This window comes from Aulonocara stuartgranti (genome assembly GCF_965226115.1).
Source record: "Aulonocara stuartgranti genome assembly, chromosome: 9".
NCBI lineage: Eukaryota > Metazoa > Chordata > Actinopteri > Cichliformes > Cichlidae > Aulonocara > Aulonocara stuartgranti.
The window spans coordinates 26,394,187-26,416,398 of NC_138960.1; the positions used below are offsets into that span (position 1 = coordinate 26,394,187).

General features: G+C 42.0%; 1 protein-coding gene across 2 annotated transcripts in view; it reads right to left on the minus strand.

Annotated features, from left to right (window-relative positions):
- The window catches only part of slco5a1 (solute carrier organic anion transporter family member 5A1), a 37,339-nt gene extending 22,354 nt beyond the window's left edge, over positions 1–14,985 (minus strand). Inside the window, exons 1-2 of one of the 2 annotated variants that reach the window (XM_082547461.1) lie at positions 14,899–14,985; positions 12,922–14,404 (exon numbers count right to left, since the gene is read on the minus strand). In XM_082547461.1, coding sequence (XP_082403587.1) covers positions 12,922–13,882 — 961 coding nt within the window. In that variant the 5' untranslated portion in view covers positions 13,883–14,404; positions 14,899–14,985. Of the gene's footprint in view, positions 1–210; positions 266–12,921; positions 14,405–14,898 lie in introns of those variants that run through there. The other variant, XM_082547462.1, reaches the window with a different exon arrangement.
- Positions 14,986–22,212: the final 7,227 nt, after the last annotated feature.

Consider the following 22,212-nt stretch of genomic DNA (forward strand, 5'->3'; position numbering starts at 1 on the left):
GTGAAAGGAGGGAGGCAAGGTGCATTAAGGGTAAGAGTGAGGTTAGGGTTTTAAACGGCTTCACTGACACCAATTTAGCAGTTCAGCTCCAGTGTTTGTGATGGATGGACACAGCAGTGTCAGGCAGAGGAGAAGAAAGGAGATTTACTCAACAATAATCCAGAAAGAGAAAGGCAGTAAAGCAAGAAACCGTTTTATTTGTCTACCAACCAGTCAAGCAGGAGTTTACACCCATGTCCATCCAGACTTGTAGTGCATGCAGAGGCTGCGAAGGAATTTAATAAGAAGGTATTAAGCATATGTATGTCAATGCAAAAAGAAAAACGCAAAATAAAAGAAGATGATTCTGCAGAAAAGTAAACAATGCTTCAAAAATCAGTGTTGCTGTAAAAAAGTTACAAATTCTAAAACGCTGGGGCAAGGTAGGCGCCTAAGATTACTGCTGCCAGTTCAGTATCTGACCAAATGTGATGTATGGTCACAATATGTGAGACAGAGAGTGAGAATAAAGAGCGAACATCAAGAAACAGAAGGAGCGCAAAAGAAAAAAAAAGAAGAAGCTTGGGTGCAGTCTGCGGTGACTGATCCTGCTGTGTAACTGAGTGATAAAGCTTGCTCAGCAGCATCCCTCTTACATCTAACCTTCAGGGACCAGTTTTGCTCTGTTGTCTCCGCTCTGCCTCCTCCACACTGCCGGTTCCTTTGTATTCACGAGCAGCAGTGACTCATTCACAGCTCGTAGGAATGAATGAAGGCCAAAGAGAAAAAGAAGAATGAATTGAAAGAATTGGTGAGATGATTTTCACTGCACTCGGTCTTACTGCGTTTCAGCTTTTACGGCGTCATCTTTGGTAGTCACCAAGGCACCCGAAGCTGCTTGAATAGCTAGATGACAAGAACGGACTTTCATCCATAAAAATGCAATGGCTTCTAGTGACCTTCCACCCCCCTCCCCCATGACCTCTCCTGACCTCGTGTTCTCCTCACCAATGAGACTCAGCCAGAGCAGCAGAGGATGCAGAGCCACAGGACCTGATGAGAAAGCACATTGCGGCTAATGAAGCAGCTCCCTGGTGGTCAAACTAATTAGCGCAGATTAATGATTTGATTTAAGCACATTGACGAAATAAAAAGGACAAGGCTTGCATCGTCAGTGAGGTCAAAAGGTCGCACAGCTCCACACAGCCACATATACAAAACCAAACTCCATGCAGCGACGTTTACGTGCAGCCAAAGTAAAAATCTCATTTGTTTTTCGGGAATTTATTTCTCTCCAGTGACTGTCCTGCAATAAAGGCTGTAGAGGTATGAGCCTCGCTCTGTAATCCTTCTCTTTCCAGCTCTCTGGCTGCAAAGCTTCGTTTCAATGAATTATGTAGCGCTCCACCTGGCCATTAGCCTACACCGCTCAGTCAGCCTCTAAACAAGCCCGGGAATGGATAGCAGGCAGCAGGCAGCAAGCGAACGACCTTGGGTTCGTATTCAGCGCGTTACGTGGGAGCTGCCGATTCTCTAAAAAAGATGCAATCACGTTGTCTCGTGAGCGTTACTTGAGCTTTGCCACGTTGATTTATGTGGCACTATACATCACACGTTAACTATTCACTCTAGCCTAGGATAACAACTGAGCCTCAGAATGAGTTATTCTACTTTATTTAATAACATCTACTTTATGCGATATGGCAGCACAGAATTTTGATTTGCTGCTCTGTGGAGTTCCTAAAGCTCTTTGGAAAGTGTAGTAGCTGTTTTTTGTGGGGTTTTTGATAGATGATCTATGCGGCGTCTGCTGTTCGAAAAAGAGCCACAGAAGGGAAACGCCGCTCTATGTATCCCTGTATTATGGGGATCAGTTCAGTCATGTGACCTCTCCAACCCCGAGAGACAAGAGGAGGAAAAAACACAATGAAATAGGGGAATGGCGGCATTGTCATGACAACTTGCTGACATAGCAGTGTCTTCTTACAAGTCCTAACCTTACAGTTTCACCCAAAGGGCACACATACACGAACAGAGTGAGGCCAGTGGGGCAGACTGCTTTAATATGCATGAGTTATTTATATGATACACACATACACAAAAAGGCATACATCTCTAAGTCCATTTATTATGTGTTGATGATGTTTTTCAGGATGGATGTGGTCCCAATTATAATGAAGTACACATTCGTCGTCACAGACTTGAAGGATGAGTTGCCTCTGCAAGACCGTGCATGTGTTTAGCCCCAAGTGAATAATGGGGGGAAAGTTCTCTATACATACTTGTACAACTGCTTCCAGTCAGATAAGAACATTCAGGGAGGAGAATTAAATGGAAATCAAGAGACATGCATGAACAGATAGAGAAAATGCGATGGAGTACTGGCAGTGGAAATGCATGAGAATAAGGCATGAAAGGAAAAAAAAAAAAAGCTGAAAGCAACATAAGCACAACTGAGCCGACTATTACTAACTGATTACATTTAATACACTTGCACATTCACTGTGTTAGCTCCTAGTTTCGGCAACCAAAACAGACTGACTACTTATTAAAGTCAAACACTGTCGAGCAGCCGGCAGATACCGTATCTGAGATAACAACATAAATCTGCGTGGGACACCCAAACAAAGCACAGCCTCATTTAATTGCATAGCTATACAGAACATTAAATCTGGACTAGTTTAATGATGCAAATCAGATCTATTAATACACATATCCATCTTTATATTTAAGGAATAGTAGGAATAGTGCTGGCACTCTATAAATGTTCTAGATAAAGTGAATGAAAACATGCTGAACAAGCAAGACTTTTCGATTTTCTTTATGAGATTTACACCTTTTTAAACTGCGTTTTCATTTGAATTTACATTCAGGTGTCGAAAGCGGTGAAGATCTTAATGGATTAAATGGGGAAAACTTTGATCTAGCAGTACAGCAGCACAGCCGGGTACAGACCCAGACCAAAGTCTTTACCGGGAACCCTTCTGAACTGCACAATCAAAGCAGTTCAGAAGGAAATCAACATTCAGGCCACCCGTTAGACGTCTGTACCACTTTACCTCCAGGCATTCCTGTGGAAGCCCCTTAAGCAGAGACATGACAAGTCACAAGGAGCACTAAGAACTTGATCAGCATCTCAAGCCTGCCTGTCTCCTCCATCCTCTTCTACGTTCTGTTTCTGTACAACAAACTATGAATGTTTTTGCCTAATCCAGCTGTGAAAAATGCTGGTAATATGGTGTATTATTGATGCCTCCAGTGTAAGACACAATAAAGGCAAGTGCAGGCCCATTCATAAATATTCTGTGCATGCTGCAGTCAAGTGGCACAAGTTGCGTCACTTTGAAACTGTGTTCTCTGTTATTACGTGTTATACCACAGCACTTTGCTGTGTAGGGTGCAGGAAAAATTCTAAATGTAATGAATTTTTCATGAAAGCTGCTCCATGCAGGGGTTCCCCAAGCTCACTTGGCAAAATCAAACATTTAGAAAACGAGAGGGGGGAAAAAAGAACGAAAGGGGTTTTCTCTATTTTTAACTGCTCCTCGGCTGCAGCAGAGAGCCTGAGGTACAGTAGTCAGCCAGTGAGGCAACACTTCAACCAGCCATGTATGCATACACATTTATCTGTTTATTTGAATTAGCATAAAGAAAAACATCCTAAAAGATGGGAATAAAAGATATTAACTGTTTTAATCAGACTGTCAGCAACGTCCAAAAAGAAATAGTGGTTCCAGCATGCCACTGCTCTCCAGTGGGAGCCAATCCACCCACACACAGCTTCACGCTAGCGTGCATTAGTTGCGTCACAGACCCAGTCTGACACCAAATGACCATTTTCTGCTGATTCCATTGCTGGCCTAAGGCTTCTAGTCCTGCACTGGCAGCAAAAGTCCTCAAATCTGCTGCTGCTGATCTAAAAAAATAAATAAATAAAAGAATCCACTCAAGGGGATGAAGCGATGAGAGAGCACAGCTGAAAAAGAACGCATGGGTAGGGTAAAAAGAAAGAAAAATCTCAAAATCATCTGGGAACATGACAAACCCAGCAAGCAACGCACATCAGGACTCAGCTCAGCTGCCCGCTCTTCCGTGATGTATTAAAATGTGTGAGTGGGCCTCGAATGCAAATCTGCCCTGTGTAAGATTTTAAGTTTAAGTAACGCATGGGAAAACAAATCTGCTTAAGTAGGATTTCCTCTCTTAGAACCACTTTCCATTTACTGTATTGCTGTTATTTATGGGTGAGAAATGTGTACCGTGTATTTTTTTTGCCACCCTCCCTTCAGTAAAACATGAAAAACAAAAGCAAACCCTGCATTAAGCAGTGTACAATTACATATATGCAGTTAATTATTACTTATAAGTAAGCCATGACGTATTTACTTTAACTGTGACGCTGCAGCAGCTGCAAGGGTGTTTTTGTGAACACTGTTACAACTGAAAATCTTTCTTCTTCACAATCTGCCCTTGTGACAAGCCAATGAAAGCAACACGGTTCTCTTTAAATGGCTTAGTGATGAAATGTCATTCAGAGGCACACGGGCTCAAGAGAAACGGATTAATTCCACTGCGTCTCCTCCCTTTTTTTTTTTTTATTTCTTTACTTTACTTCACTTACTCTCAGAAGTCTTTCGCGTGCTGCCACGTTTAGCAAATCCTTTTACTTAGCAGCCTAATCCATCATCATCTTTGGATTCTCCTCTTAATCCATCGTTCTTTGTGACTTCTCGTGCATTCACTTTACAAGATTTGAACAGAAAGTAGACAACTTTTTGTTTATCCAAGACTAAATGTTTATGGTTAATAAGTGAAGAGGTTTCTCTAAAAAGGTAAAGAAACATTCAGATCAACACCTTGTAAAAAAATTGCAACAAAAATGTATGTGATTTAGGAGATTAATGGTATAATTAAAGCCTGTGCTGTGACTTTGTGAATCATCACATAGAGAAACTTTTGAGCAGAGCTGTAGCATTTAAGGACATTTGAGGAGACCTTTACAGTACCTTCCTTTCATTTCTTCCCTGCCAACAGGAACATACTGGGGAGGGGTCCCAGATCCAGCCTGAAACACAACAAGTTGTGTGTTTGCCTGTGCATAGATAATGTTCCAACATTTGAGAGGGTGGCAAATAATCTTTCAGCTGATGAGTGGCCATGAATGAGGCATCTGGGGGCTGAGGGTAGAACCACATTACACTCGGTGAAGCTGTGAATTCATTACAGCAGCGAGTTAGGTTTTCAGTGTGCCACAAGCTGGCACCTGCAGCTTTTCAGTTTCTGTAAATGACAGACATGGCACACTAATCTGCTCCATGGCTCTAAAGCTATGCCCAGAATTTATTTGGCATCCTCAATACATCCTCCACTAGTACTATTACTTCTGCTACTCTTTTAAACCACAAAAATGTTCATTCCAACTCAAGAGCTCATTTTTTAAAAAAAAAGAAAAAGTTGTGTTCATACTCAAACTGACGTTTCTAGTTAAAAATTTCCCCTTTATGACTTGGAAATTAATCACACACACTAAGCTAATTCTTAAACAAAAACAAAAAAAAGAAAATCCTGCTGTTTTCATTCCTGTAGGTGTGCTTTGCAATTCACAGCCATGTAAGAACTCCTGAGACAATTTGATTTCTGGGTATCTTGAAGGATGACAGGCGATCTAATGATCTCCTAACAGGGTGAATATAATCAACACAGGAGAGCACGACGAGAGGATGTGAAGATTACATAGCACAGCCATGCTTTATTCAGATTTCATTAATTTGGTGTTACGCAAGTAAGAAAAGGACTGTGCTCTGCAGCAGTGCCTCCTACACACTGTGGCAGGAGAGTATGAAGCCATACTTGACGTTGAGGATGAGACTTTTCTGCCCTGCATTTTTTTTTCTTTTTTTGTAAGTGTAAGCTTGTAGGAAAAACAAGTGTACAAGCCTTCTGCGAATACTTATCCACACTACCAGCCACCCCCCCAAAAGCCCTCAATTCTAACCCACACCCCAACTGCAGGTGCACACTCACATTCATATATGTGTACTCCCCCTCCCCCAGGCAAGCATCCTGCCAGCTCTCAACAGCTGCTCTCTCCAGGGTCACACCTGGAGCCTACCAACTCCTTAAAACTAGGTACACCCCCCACACATGTAAACAGAAACAAAAGTGTGAAAAATGAACATTTTCGTAGCATAAAGTGTCTGTGCTAAGCAGAGGGATCCTCCGTTGTACCTGTACACCTTCCCAACCCACTAACCTCGCCACAAAGAGCAAACTCAGCTGCTGCCAACATCTGAGGACGACGCTTGTCAAAACACTGCTTCTTCAGTGAACTGTATCACAGTTGCATGTGTAGCCTAATAGTCCGTGTTGCATAATGCACGACCAGATTAATGCTACATTTACAAGCTAAACAGAGCCTGGCAGCATCGCTGCGAGAGACAGGTGAAAGCGTACAGCTAAATTCACCCTTGTCATCTGTGCGGCTGTCAGGCAACGTTTTTGGTCATAATGCCTTATTTTTTTGGCGCTTCCCGAAAGGCGCGTCATTGTGCACAGTGCGTCCAATGGGGTTAGGTCAGAGAGCGTTTAAAGACATCCATCTCATCCCACAGAGCAGCTCTGGGAAGCTCAACACAGGATTTATGTCCATTTATAAACCATTATAAAAATAAATCACTTCTTGTGAAGAGGGAAAAAAAAAAAAAAAAAAAAGATCTGCTGGGCATCTGTATGGACAACAGCAACAGAAATATTTTCATAAACAGAACTTTTTTTGTTCTCCACATGTTCTTGCACTTATGTAAATCCCATTAGCACTTCTCCCTCCAGCCACCCTCCCTCGCTCACTCTCCATCTGAGCAGCACAGGGGTCAAGAAGAACAATAGCCAGTCTACCGCTAAGAGAGCACAACACTGGAATGGAGTGAGATTTTTTTTTCTCCCTCGTCTCTGTAGCAAAGCAACACTCTTAAAACACCCTGAAGCCTGCATCAACATGGAGATTGGACTGCGCAGAGGAGGTAGCATGCACAAGAAGGAGAGGAGGAAATGCAATTTAACTTGATGTGGTTGTACGGTGTCTGGCTGGTGTAACCCTGCGATCCCAAGAAAAAAGCCACTTACGTGGAAACCCAAAGCAGCTCTATCAGACAATGCGTCTTTCCGAGAACATGGCGTGTGCTAGCAGCAGTACTCTCTGTTCTGATGGCCATCGCAGGATATACTGCACCCCTGGTAGCAAACATCTGGCAATTATTGACGCCAATTCATTTCCGGACCGGACAAAACAGGCAACGGAAGGCCATGTTTCTCATCACGGTTATGATTAGCTTAACAGCAGAAAATACACAGAAATTATTTTGAGGGTTTTCATCCAGCAGCGATGAAAAGGAAGTGGCTACTTGCAGTTTTTAAGCAATAAAACACTTTCAGAAGGATCTGACAGCTGAGTGGAGCAAAGCTATCCATATAAAAAGCTAAAGAAGTTGGGGTGAGGGATGATAGGTAACTTGTAACGGTGAAAATGTTTTTAGCAACTAAATATTCCAGAATAAACTATCATTAAATAGCAAGGTTGCAATCCTGTTTAAGTCAGCTTTCAATTTAGCCCCTACAAAGAAGTGGTGACAAAGGAAAAGCTTACTGCCTACTGCAGATTAATAATTAGGTATAAGTTAGATCCAGTCCTAAACAAGTTAAATAGCAAATGCGATACAGATAATCACTCTATTGAGGTGTCTATTAATTATGTTATACCCATAACACGGTCTTGTTTTCTACCACCAGTGTTCCCAATCCTCGACAGTGTTTCTGTGCTCTGAGAGTTTAACTACACCAAAAGGTCTTCTGAGAATTTATTTTTAATTTGATTTCCAAAAAGAAGTCAGGGATCAGTGAGGATGTGGTGGAACAACATGCACCAAAGAGGCTGCAAGAACAAAGCAAGCATTTCTTTCCCGCATAGCTGAAAACAAAAGGACTTCTGGCATTCTTCATATCACAAAAAACTCTGCTGGCATTTCCCCAGGAACCTTCCCACACTGTCAAAACAACCGGCCACCACACTGAAAAACAGCCACTGGTCAATGAGGTTAAGCAATAAATACAACACACTACAATTGCTGCGGTTAAAAACTTCCACCACTGGAGACAAATTATTATGCTCACATGAACCTTTTTTTTTTTTTTTTACATCACTTCTCTTCTTGATGCACACACTGTCATCAGTAGCACAGCCACGCAGAGGTCAGTCGTTCACAGGCGTGTCATAGTAACAGTAGTAGTCCCACAGAAAGGTCGCCTGCTCCTGAGTAACCCTGCATGGCCAGTGTGGCATAATTTAAACCCTCCATGAGGACGGCAATGAAACGAGACCAGTCTTCTTTCTATATGTGTGCCAGCTTCTGACAGATCAATGTCTACCCTAAACTGATCCTGAAACCTGAGCCCGTCAGCCCAGAGGGGCAGAGAGGAGCGGGGAGAAGGCGGGGTCTCTGGGGACTTCACTGTTTGCCTGACTATGTGCACAACCTGCATTTGCTTTGGCTGCTGCTAAGCAGACCAGGACACACAATTTAATGAAACTGACTGAGTGAGCAGAAAAAGGGACGTACCAGGTCCACGAGTGATAATCCTACATCAAAAAAAATAAATACATAAACACAGTGAGGTTTAAACTGTAAACTTAACAGTCCATTCCTCTGTTGCCTCTCTAAGCTGCAGTACATGCACGCACTGCAGGAGAAAAGTCTGAGAGCAACTGTTCTTTCTAAATCTGTCAGAAAACACACCCCTTGTGTCCATGTGAGCATGTGTCTGTGTGTCAGCGTGCAGACAGCACTGCTGTTTAGGCCTCTCTTCATAAACTGGGCATCGCCTCCTTCATTTCCTATTCATCCTCCAGAGGCTTGATGCATGGTTTCCATGAGTACCTAATAAAAAATTAATAACTCAAAAACACCAATAATGGAAACTGGGATGGAAGTTTCAGAGAGACCTCTGCACTGCAAACTACAGTACTTAATGCAGAGGCCGTGAGGATGACAGCTAGGAGGAATCAATTAACCTTATCCTGTATGTAAAGCAGGTAGCTAGCTACAAGCGCCAGAGACAGCAACGTCTAGACACTGAAAGGTTATTAAAGAACAACAGAGCATAAACAAAAGGTTTTAATATCAGTGTTTTCTGTTTATTTTATTATAAATTTAGCTCAAGCACGCCATTTGAAAGTTACTGTGGAATGCAGAAGGCAGTAAAATCAAACCCAGCATCTCAAGTTATTCCATGTCAATTACACCTTCTCTGCATCATTAGCATGTAAATCACTGCGGTCATCAGTGGAGAGGGGAAAAAGACCCCATCTAATAAGCACAGGTTAAGCCACAGCCCAAAGGCTGGTGTGGAGGAAATATTCAAAGACAAACACGATTACTGATTAGTTCTATGGATCTCTTTGGAGACATTCATTTAAAAAAACAAACAAACAAAAACAACAATTTTCTCCTGTCTCCTTCCCCTTTAACCACAATTGGTCCTTCCTCCCCTCCCTTCTTGTTATAAGGGAGTTTTCCTTCCCACTTTCGCCCAGTGCTTGCTCATAGGGATCATCTGATTGTTAAGGGTTTGTAGGGTCTTTACTTTTAACTATAAGGTGCTTTGAGGTAGTTTTACTTATAGAGAACAAGTCACAACAATAGCTGAGTAAACTGAACAGAAATAACAAGAACAAAAGTGTTTCAAATACATCTTTCTTTCATTCATCTATTGCAAATGATTATTCTGCCACACAACAGTACCCACTGCAACGAGCCACCATCACACAAATGAAGTGACTTCCCAGACAAACGTTCACCATAGTAACACCAAGAACGATATGCTGTAAATCTGTCTGAGCGAAAGAAGAGGAAAGACAAGAGGAAAGGTAGTAGCCCCTGTGTCCGTCCAAGTCATGTCTTTAGAAAACAGACGAGAGCGGCAAAACACACCATAAATGCTACACTGATGTCACCATTTGCTCTGAAAGTAGAGCAAAAAAGGTAAAGTTCAGACACGGTCCCTATTATATTACCCCAGAGATGTGGGCCGGAGTTGAGAAATGGAGTGATGGGCTCTGTGTACTCATGCAGACACAAAGACACGCATCAAATATACATCTCTCTTACACATGTGCATGCCTTTTCTCTCTCCAAGGACACCAGAAGTACCCTTCAACGTAAAGCATGTTGTCCTACAAAAGAGCAACTCCTCCCCTCTGAGGCAGAGCAAATTGAGATAGGGTTTACATTAATGGGTTTGAAGGGAGGAGAAAAGGGGAGGCTTCTTCTAGATGTGGGTTAGCCTATATTTTTACAAAATGATTTTCTGGGTGAAAACCTGCAGTCCTGCTGTAAGGTCTCTTCTCCTTCCTCTGTTCAGGTTATGTTTACACTCAAACTCACAAGAAAGCATGATAAGCCATCGCTGTCTAGACTCTGAAAGATAAGAGTTCTCAAAGTGGATACTACTGAAACTGCGTTACCATGGTTCTCTGGGGATCTACAATACAAATAACGTACATTTTTCCCCCGATTATCTGCTCCCTCTGACATGTCAGAACATGTCTGGTTTTCCAAACAATGCTTTACTGGAGTGAACAGATTATCCCTTTGTGAGCTCTCTCAAAATAGCCATCAAGGTCATCAGAGCAAGCGCTGCTTTTGATGGAAATCTGCACAAAGGGACGTCTTGAGCAGGACGACTCAGGGAGCATATTGAGCCCTAATGCATCTGCTGCGGAAATACCTTAGCAGGATGAAGGCGAAGCAAGTTGGTGTCTGAGACCGTTTGGGCCTTGTTTTTGTGGATGGTTCGATAGCTATGCTGCAATGAGTCGCTGTGATGAAGGGATCTGATCAATACTGGGTCTCGAGGGCAACAGTGCAGGCAGCAGAGCAGACCGATGCTCTGTAGGCTGCGCAATGCTGAAATAACTGGGCCAGCATCAGCAGCGTGGCTAATGATGGGAATTCATTTCAGTGGTAAAATAGGCACTAATTTCAAAAGTACTAGTAGTCAGCTGTCACTGAAACAGATGCTCATGCACACCGGTGAACATCTAATCAACGATTTCGATGACAAAAAGTGGACAAATCAAGTAAAACAGTCAGTGGTTCAAGAGTTTTGAACAGTTATACAAAACAACCATATATTCTCTGTATCTCTGAATGCTTGTTTTTATCTTTTATCTGATGGTTTTAGTGTAAAAAATCAAAAATGAAACGACTTTTTTGACCCTATGCGACCCATATCCGATCATGGTATGACAGTGTGAACGGCACAAATCCGATATTTTCAAATCCGATCGGAGTCACTTTCATATGTGGTACTGAATCCGATACATATCTGATGTTTTAGAAAGCGACTGCTGTTTGAACGGTCATGTTGCATTAAATCCGTCTTCTATGTCACTGACACAAGACAGACGCCAATTATCAGCGCCAGAGAAGCGCCTGATAAGACATCGCGAACACTTCCCGGCCATCCCGTGTAGATGTTAGTGAAACAGCTGGGAAGACAACGTTGGAGAAACGTGAACATTTTATTTGTACTGTATAATCTGCAGATTCTGACAGAAATCTGCAACTATCCTTTGAAGCACCGCTCCTCTCTAAAACAGCAATAAAGATAATTATTAGGCCATATGTAAATAACAAAATAACTTTATAACTTAAAGCAAAATTGGGAAACGTAAAGTCCGAAACAAGTCTTTATATTAAGGGCCATCAGTCAAACAATACTGGTTGGTCTGGGACTAAACAGAGCGCGTTGTGTGTGACGTCTTCTTTTGCGCATGCGGGCCGCTTTGAGGGTTCACACTAGAGCGCGTTTGCTGTCACATTTTATTTGTAGTGCGAACGAGCAGACAAAAAAAAATAAAAAATCGGATTTGATCAAAAAATCGGATTTGAGCATTAAGACCTGCAGTGTGAACGTAGCCTTAGTGGCCGTCTCCAAGACTGAAGGGTGCCCCATGTCGCGGTAACCCAGCTACAGTGCACATATAGGATTACTACAGTCATAAGCTACTCCATGAGCTATTTAAAGTATGCGATACATCTACATAAATCCAATTAATCTGAGCAAACACATTAAGAGACGGGTAAAGCCCCGACACAGATAAATAAAAGGAAACCTGTGAAGAAGTACACATAAGAACAGAGAAAACAGTCTGCTAACACCTCGAACACAACCTTGTCTTTTCTGGCTTCTTCATGCACACACAAAACTTGGAGAAAACACGCACACACAGAGCCAGTTGTGGTCTATTAATCATAAGCAACCTAGTTCTGCTTCTTGGTACAGATTCATCTCTTGTGTGCCTCTGGCCCAAGGTTGACTTTGCAGTCTCTGTATTTACCTCAGCGTGGTGCAGAGGTCACATGGCGTAGAGGTTTAAATCAGAAGAACAGAGCATGAGAGTGGGGGATAAAATCTTGAGGTATAAACGCATGCATTGTAAAAATCACATGACCCAACAAATTAAAAAGCAGTCTTTTAAATCTCTCGAATTAGAAATTCATAACCTTTCCGCCTCGGACGTTCCCAACATCCAATCCATTAACAAATGGAATGAAATAGGCTCGGGTAAGCGATGCTAATTGTGTTACAAACCACTGACTGTGTAACCCAGCGTCTCGGCATTCTTCCAGCCACACACCAGAGCTGCTCGGTTTAACTGTGAAGTTGCTCAAGTCGTAGAAAGCGGTCTGTAAGCTTTACAGATTTATTTATATAAATTCAGCCAGTCTGGGCTGAGCAAAACCAACTAAGTGCTTTAGTGTTGAAACATAATTCCTTGACTTTTTGCAAATGTCAGTCATAAGCAAGGAAAACAGAAGTGGATTAGAGGACGGAACAGATTTATCCTCTTCTGAATGCAGTGCCTCCTGTTCTGCTGCTACTTACCCAAATACAGAGATGCATTTTCTTTCTTCACATTGTCGTCCAGGTAGGTGGGTCCCAGGGTGTAGATTGGCGTTGACCCCATGCCCACGAGTATCTGGGCACAGATGAACAGTGCCACATACAGGTTGTGCTCATTGCCCTCCTGGTCGCGAGGGCACGATGCCACGTCCAGCAGTTCACGGCCGCTGTTGTTGCTGCTCTGACAAAGGCCTTCGTGGCCCGCTGAGGAGTTCATCTCTTGGATCTGGTAAGGTGGTGAGATGAAGTGGGGAAGGGAAAACAGCGCTGCGCCTACAGCGATAACAACACCCCCCACAGCCAGCCAGCGTGGCCTCTGACCTCTACCGCCGAAGTACGAGATGAAGACGACCACCAGCAAGCTGCCGATGTCGAAGCAGCTGACCAGCAGGCCGGACTCGGAGCTGCGCAGGCTGTAGCGCTTCTCAATGGTGGTGATGACGCTGCTCAGGTAGCCCGAGACCATCAGGGACTGGATGAAGGTCAAGTAGCACATGCAGAACAAGAAGCAGCGCGAGTCGCTCAGGATGACCTGCACATACCTTCTAGCTGGGATGCGGATAAGGCGGGTGATGGAGAATCCAAATTTTCTGCCACCGGAGCCTGTGGCCCTGTGGCCCTCCACAGGCAGGGAGCTGCTGAGCCCCACCATGCTGGACATAGAGGGGGAGAAGTCTGTTCTGGAGGAGGGGGATTCTTCCTGGCTGGAGTCTGGGGTTTTACGATGAAGCCCACAACTGTCCTCTAGGGCCACACAAGTGTGGGCTGTGCCGACCAGCCGAGGCTCGGCAGCCTTGCCACCCTGTTGACAAGGTTCATTCAGGATTGGTAGACTTTTGGACTTGAAGCAGTTCTCTGGCTCCATGTATTGGTCCTGGAGCTCACAGATCTCCAGAGACTCAGACATATCACTCCCAGTTTCATCATTGTCCAATGAAGCCATGGCGCAGCTGGAGTTTCAGCTTCAGTCGGCCCCTGGCTGCGCTGACAAGTCTGCCAGTCAGTAACTAGTGCCACATGAGGAAAGTGTAGAGCTGCTGCAGGGCTGTGTGCTGGAGAAAGGACTGCCCTGTCAGTGATACTGAGGCAGACTGAACTCCTCTAGTTATGTGCATGTTTTATTCCACATCCCCACTCACAGCAGCACCGCTCTGTCACAAGCAGCCTCCCTCAAAGCAAAACATCAGACTCCTAATATGCTTACAAGACACAAAACAATCCTGATAGCGGTAGCTCGACTGCACACGGAAAAACATCACCTTCTTGAACTAAAAACCTGAAGTCATCAACAGAGTTATCTGTTGACAACACATTTCCTAGAATGTAATCAACAACAAAAAGATGCTGTCACAATGATTTTCTTATCTAGGATCCCATGTTGATTTTGATTTTATGGCTCTTTGTTAGATGGCAAAATTGGTTCAAAGCTTCTGTTGTTTCCTTTGTTCCCTTGCTGTGCAGCATCCTAGAAAAAAACAATACAAAAAAGGGGGTTAAGAAAAACATAATTAAGTATAGCTACTTCCAAAGTGGATACATTCATACAGGCCTAAATACAAAATACAGCCCTTTCCTCTTATGTCAGTTTTATGTCTACACAGGATTATACCAGTCGCCTTGTAAAGCTTAACTGCTACACAGGACTGGAGAATATTTCATAACAAAAATTTTAAAAAAAATAACCCACACTAGCAAACACTGGTGTCGAGCTGCCGAGGCGGTTAGGCAAAATAAAAACCCAGCTCTCCTTTGTCAAAACGAGAAATATAGCTAGAGAACAAAAGACCATGCTGTCCACAAACGTCTCAGTCATGACTTTGAAAAGAAATAAAACCCCCGATTCAACCGCAAGAGAAATATTACTGTGCTGAAGCTTAAAAGAAATCTGACCTCGAGGCTAAACGACAATTTAATATTTATTCTAACTTTAACGAAGGGCTCAGAGGCTGGAATACTCACACAGGACTGAGGGAGGTAGCCTGTTGTTCTACACGGAGCAGCCACACAGTGAATGAATCTGTGTGTGATGCGGAGGGGCTGCTACCGCTGGGGATGCTTTCAAATACGGTCGGAAATCATATAACGCAGAGTTTAGAGCCTGAAACAGTGCAGGAAAAAACTATTAAATGTTTTTAATTTTTCATAACAAAAACTCGTAAAATGGAAAACGCGCTAGAACTGCATGTTTGATATGACTATAAGCATTTTCTTGTTCGAAGTGTATACTTAATTGAAGATTTACATGTTTTTAAAGGCCATAAGTGAAATTAGTGCTTTGTTTTTGAGCTCTGGGATATTGCAGTTCTCGGCCTGCGTCCTGCGGTTTTTCACCACGAACATTAATCGTAAGGCTGATTATCTTTTTCACAGTTTTCCAACTGTGACGGTAAAAATCCAACGCGGCTACAGCAATTTGAACGCCCCAGATTGTGGGGGTGAATTGTTTTTCCCACACCAGCCATACTGGGATTTGTAGTTTCTTTCCGTAAGCCCAACCTACGTCCATTTCTTTGCTTTATCGTAGAAATAATTGACTTCAGTAACGAAGGTACTTTCAGGCATAAACTACATCTGCTACTCAAGTAAATTCTCCGAAATTTAATTTTCTTTCTCTTAACTTAAATTGCACTGACACTGTGACTCCATGTACCAGCATGCTTGTCAGTCCATATGGTCACTGGTTTAGTGCACTACGTCATGTGGACAGCTGGGACCCTTGCTGACATAGCAGTGATTGACTGGGATTGACAATGGCCTCTGAGCTTGCCACACTCTCTGAAGCCATAAATTTAAAGCAACATCAAGCGTAGTCATTTCATTTCTTTGAGACCACTGCTCCTACCACCTTGTCAATGATGAAACGGCCTCCAGGGATGCGCTGCAGTAAACACCGCAAATAACATAACATCCTCATCCTTGGACAAAATGTTTTAACCTTTTATTAAGAAATACAAACAATACACAATAGAGATTCATTAATGTAAATCATGAAACTTGCCTTTTGAGGAGGACAACGTAAATGTCTCATGACATATATTGATATTTCTCAAGAGGACTGCAACACCACTTCCACTCATAAAAAATGAGATTGTAAAATACATTTGTTCATTTTTCACTTGTAAATGTAGATATTAAATGTAAAACATCTGGGCTGAAGGCTTTCCTTTTTTAGAGACTAGAGGCTGGCCTGTCAGAAAGATGGATCGCTATGCTGGTGGTCATTAATTAATTTCCTGGTCTACAAGCTACATCAGTCCTTTCCTCCTCTAATTCAGATGTCTTTCAGCTCCTCCATGGAGGAGCACAACTTTTACAGAGACACGATGTCCAGGCTTAACATTTGATGTTGTTGTGATGTTCTGACATTGAAAGTTTCCTGTGACCTCCACACAGAGAGGTCAGTGGATTCAAACTCTGGACTTTCTTTTTGTGAGGCTGCAATGCTGACCACTGCCTATAACGCCTTTACATTTCTATCCAATGTAGAAAAGTGTGATTATCTAATATGTCCTATAATATTTGGTTATTATGTGGGTTCAGTAGAGCCACCATTCACCTGGCAAAGTTATGAGGTCAGGACCTCCAACACAATATCTCCATTTAGTTCCAATCATGTGGAATGAATTGTAGATGTTCAAGAAGTATCTGTCTACTCCGCATACTGTATATTCATGGTGTACGGCAGAAATGCCAAATGCTGTTTTCAGAGAGGATAGCAACATTTTAGCCTTATCCTGGGGACATTTGGTTAGCCCATGACCTTTGTGAGAACAAGGAGAGTGAATGGAGACTTCACAGATGACAGGAGCAGCCTTTTCTAAAGGTTAACACGAACACGTTTTCTCAGGGATAGTTTTTATGGAGTTCAGTCCTGCTTTAGAAGAATCTCTCTTAAATGCCAGCAGAAGAACAAAACATGCCTTTTTTGTGCAAAAGGACAAACAGAAATTTTCCCACATAAACAAGCAAATTTGTACCACAAGGGCCTGAACAAGACTGCATTTTAACAGTGGAGCCACTACAAAGCTTTCCTTCACGTCTAAATGGTTCCCACAAGCGCTGCCAGCTATTATCACTGCATTGCATTTCAGATATTCCCACCAGTAAGAATTTACAGCCACTTATTATAATGACTGCAGAATAGTTTATTACTCATATGGGGTCAGAAATCAAACTACTGGAAATTTCAATATTGTTGGCCAATACACAGAAGGGATGTTTTATGGAGAAACTGATCATTCTCTGCTGAACTGGCACTGAAGAGGGAGACCGGCACTGTGGATTTTTTTAAAAACAGAAGGATTAACTGGAATATACAGCAAATAAACATCAAAACCTTTAGTTTTTATTTGTATTTGTAATATGAAGTAGGGGCACAAACTAAGCGCTGGTCCCTTGGATGAGACAAGTACAACACTACCATCTAGTGCATGGATGCATGCAGAGTAGCTATTAAAAGCAGCGCTTTTGGCTTTTTAATGATGACCAGTAGATGGTGCTTTGACCTCAAGATTAGCAGCTTCAACCAGAGGATGCTTCTGGGAAGACATACAGCACTGATTTTCCTGGTTGTAGACTAAATGCATAGTTTATCTAATAATTTTTTTCTGATACTAAATATGAAGATATGCATTAATCAAGCAGAGCATTGCTTAGCCATATCTGCTGCATGTCTGAAAAACTAACCCTTCTCATCTCAGGCTCTCAGATTATTATTAGTAGTAACACCTGAAATGATGAGGTAAGGTAGGTTAGATCCAGCTCTTTCAAGAACCTTCTAAGACACATCTTTACATGTTGGTTACATCTGACTAACAACTGAAAATCAGCCATATCAGATGTGGATATTTAAGAATAAATTGCACAGGTGCCCCTTAAGATTCATTGTGTATCCTGAAAAACAGAAAATGGCTTTCTCACCCATTAAGTGCATTATTTAATTTTTAATCTCCTAGGACCTGGCGTCTACATATGCGGACATCACATTTTGGGTTATTTAGACCAAAACACTACATTTTGCTCTACAAGGGCCTGATGTCCACTTATGAGGACATTATACTGCCACTGATCTATCAACATTTTATACGAATATCCTCATATGTGGCTCTCATTTTTCTTATAAACAAAAATCAGATTAAAAAAAATCAATCTGGTAATTCTTTGTTTTTACATTCACTGGGTCCCACTATGCCCAAATATCAAAGAGAAATTAAAAATGTATGCCATGGAAGAGCTCGGGTCTTGGGAGGTTAATGTTTTTCCTAATGTTCTACCTGAAGTATAAGATAAATAAGGATTATTTTGAACTTGACTCATGCAAAGCTACTCTAAAAGAGCCCAAGAATAGAAATCATAAGTGGTAAATAAGCTTCATAGTCCCCCTTTAAATAGTAGCCTCATTCTTCAGATTCGGTATTTACATAATGCCATTACTCACAGTTTGAGTATTTTTATGTCTGAAGTTATGGAAATATCTTCAGAACGTTTTGGTTATGCTGAATAAGCACAGCACTTTTTCATTCATTCATTCATTTTTCAAAGTTCTCTAAAAGTACACAATGATTTCCAGAGAAATTGAAACATTTACCCACATGTGTTACACAACCTTGCAATACAAACACTTCCCACCCCCACCATAAATTAGTGGTTTGATCTTTCTGGTAGCATCTAAATCACGTGAACAGCAGATATGCTTCTGATTCATTTTCAGTGATTTTCTGTTATTTGTATCTATATATGGACTCTGGCAATCTTAGTTTTTCACAAATGTCCCACGAATGTCTCAACTGAATGATGCCATGTGGTGTACTGATAGCTGCTAGAGTCAATAATGTCAATAGTGCAAAGATTTCCAGGCTCATCAGAACTCCTGATATAATGGGGCTGCAATCCTGTTGCAGGGTTGAATGCGTTTTACATTTTCTAAAATATTTCATTGGTTTTATTAAATGCATATATTCAGTTATTAATAGGAATGGTGGAAGTTGTTTTACAATAACAATCCGGAAAACAGCGAATTTCCTAAAAAACAAACTAACAGATGAACAAAAACCTAACTGTACACTCACTTCATTAGGTACACCTGTTGGACTGCTTGTTAACAGAGACATTGTTGGTGTCAGGCAGGTACCAGGTTGAGTATCTGACCATCTTATCTACTGGGATTATTCTGGACGACCACCACTAAGGTGAAAATAAGTGTGATGATACCAGAGGTCAGAGGATATTTAAGCTGACTGGATGTCTACAGTAATTCAAATAATAACATTTTACAACCAACGTTTGCACAGGAATAGACAACACGTCGAACCTTGAGGCAGATGGGCTACAGCAGCAGAAGAGTAGCTACATCAGGTGTTACTCCTGTCAGCCAAGAACAGGAACCTGAGGCCACAGTTCACACGAATCATTCCAACTGAAGACTGGAAAACATTCCCTGATTTGATGACTCTCAATTCCTGATGCAACATTCAGATGGTATGGGTTGGATATTTTCTTGACACACTTTGGCCCCTCAGTACCGACTGATCATTCTTTAAACACCACAGTCTACCGGAGCATTGCTGCTGACAATATAAAGCCCTTTGTGAACACAGTGTAGTCATATTCTATTTGCTACTTCCAGCAGGATAGCATGCCATGTCACAAAGTTCAAATGATCTCAGGCTGGTTTCTTAAACATGGCCTCTACGGGCACTAGATATACATCCAACAGAGCATCTTTGGGATGTGATGAAACGGGAAAGTCACATCAAGGCTGTGCAGTCAACAAATCCACAGCAACTGTGTGATATTGTGTGACACTACCGTGTCAACATGGACCAAAATCTCTGAGATCCTTAGTCCTTAAAGAGATATGTTGTCTCATGTGCCCTCAAAGTTAGGATATTTCTACTATTTTTCTAATTAAATAAATACAGTATGACTTCATTATGTGTTTAATTGTTCGTACTGAACCTGGAAATATTACATTTACACATTTTCTTATAATAATTATAATATGTGCAATGGACAGCTAAACTGGGATGCTGAGAATTACCAAAAGAACTTTGCTCTGATAGGGTTGAATTAAAGTGTGAAATGTTTCAGAAAATATTGTATAGTAATTACCAACATCTGGATGTTAAGAAGGGAAAATGTGTTCTCTCAAACATCACATTAAAAACAAATACTCGGTAGGCCTTTGATTTGGGGGATTTAAGCTTTTCGTTGTCCACTGGTCGATTGTACACAGTCTTTACAATACTCAGAGTGCTTCCTGCATATTTACTGTGACAGTGAGATCTCTCTCTGTCAGCTGATGAGTGATGGGCTCACCACCGTCATCAGCCTGGTCCAACACATCCCATGGCCTTGGGTCGGTCTCCCCCTGCCCCATCCCACACTCTTCCTGTTAACCATCCCAACTTTATTGACATTACAGGAATCACTAATGAAGCGCTGTCTGTTTCTTAGCTCACAGTGTCTGCCTGTTACAGGGAACGGCACACACACTGGCATGTTTGTGCATGCATATATATACACACACATATATATATATATATACTGTACATGCCCATCCCCCACTATTCAAATCCACACTTTTTCCTGTATGTGCAGCCTTGAGCATCATGTCCACCGAGTGGCATACGGGAAAAATCTAATAATGGTAGACACGGAGGTGTGTGCATCTGTAACTGGAAGTCAGGGGTGTTACTATGAATTCCTGGACCACTGAGCAAATGTGATACTTTCTTTATAAGAAATACTACTTAATCTTTATAATAACAATGCATCTTTTTTAGGTCTTTTGCTGTTTTTGCATCACTGTTTGAAAAGATATAATTCAGTTTCTGCTGACTGTTGCATGGCTTCATCAGCTAATGGCTTTACAGCAGCACAAGATTTAGGAGAACTCTGTGCTTGAACTATAACCCTCTGTGGTACTGTTTCACCATCTTCTGCTTGCAAGAACGGCATCCTTGTAAATTAGCTCTTCTCTTTGTGCTGCTTTTCTAAGTCTACATTCTTGTGTTGTGGACAGGATCCCCTGTCTGTGTCTTAGGACTACTTCCCAAATTAGTTCACCTATTCACGCAGGCTTGCATCTGGAAACTTCGCAGCCCAGAGAGCAACTGATACATATGAATGAGTCAAGCAGGTCAGGACAGAAGGTTGATGTAGTTGCTGTGGGGTTTTTTTAAAAAGGGGGGAAAAAGTGCAAGAACCCTGAAATAAAGACCCCTGGTACAAGCCTGTGGAGGGCCCCTTACTGTGCAGAGCAGTCCTAGCAGATTGAGCCCATGCTTATGCTAAAGTCCTCACCCCGCTTTCCCCAGCCCATCCTCCAAAAAACTCTGACCGCCAAAAGCCTGATTGGTAGTCCTGCTCACCCAATGAGAGCTCTTGTATAGAGGTCTCTCCATGACAAAGGCTCACTGAATGTCCCTTTCCCAATAAATCAGGAGGACATTAACAAATATGTGCCTTGTTAAGAAAAGAGCACAACAGCTCCTTTCCCTGTAGGGATCTTTAACACTGATAGAATACAGGTTTGATTAGCAAAGTTAATTACGCAGTGATGGCCGAGAACCATCTCCTGCTGAGGGCAGCATTGGAAAACATCTCAGAGCTTAGAACTAATCTAATGTGATTATAGATTGCTGTAACAGTGTAAGAGTTAAAAACAGAAACTTGAAATCATTATGTAGAATATATAAACAAAGCATCATACAGTTCAATAAGCATAAATAAAATAAAGACACGACTGCGCTACACATAGGTCAAGCTGTTGCATTAACAGCCTACATTAACAGCAAGTGCTGGTAAATAATAAATGAAATCTCTAATCATAAATCTGAATGCATCAGGAACTCAAATGAAATGTTATAGTCGATTATCGTATATCAAAATTTAAAATAACTCTGCGCAGTGCATGCGGAGAAATGATCTCAGCTCGGGGAGTTAAATGAAGAGCAGCTGGCGGGTGAAGGTTAAAGAGTAAGCTGCTGGTATGAGTGCCAGCTTTTCCAGATCCTCTGAAGGGACCAGGAGTTTACTGTAAACAGTGGGATGTTTCAAGCTTTCCTCAATTCCCCCATATGGAAATGGGACATACCTTGAGGGCTTTGTTCTCCACCAGGAGCATCAACAGAGCTCTCACAGTGTTAAAGGAGAGACTGCCAAACATTTCATATTCATGGGAGACAATTACCTCCATATGAATGGAATAATTGAGGATTAAGCTGCTATCTGTAGTATGTGTGAGTGTTTCAGGCCCTCAGGCACAGGTAA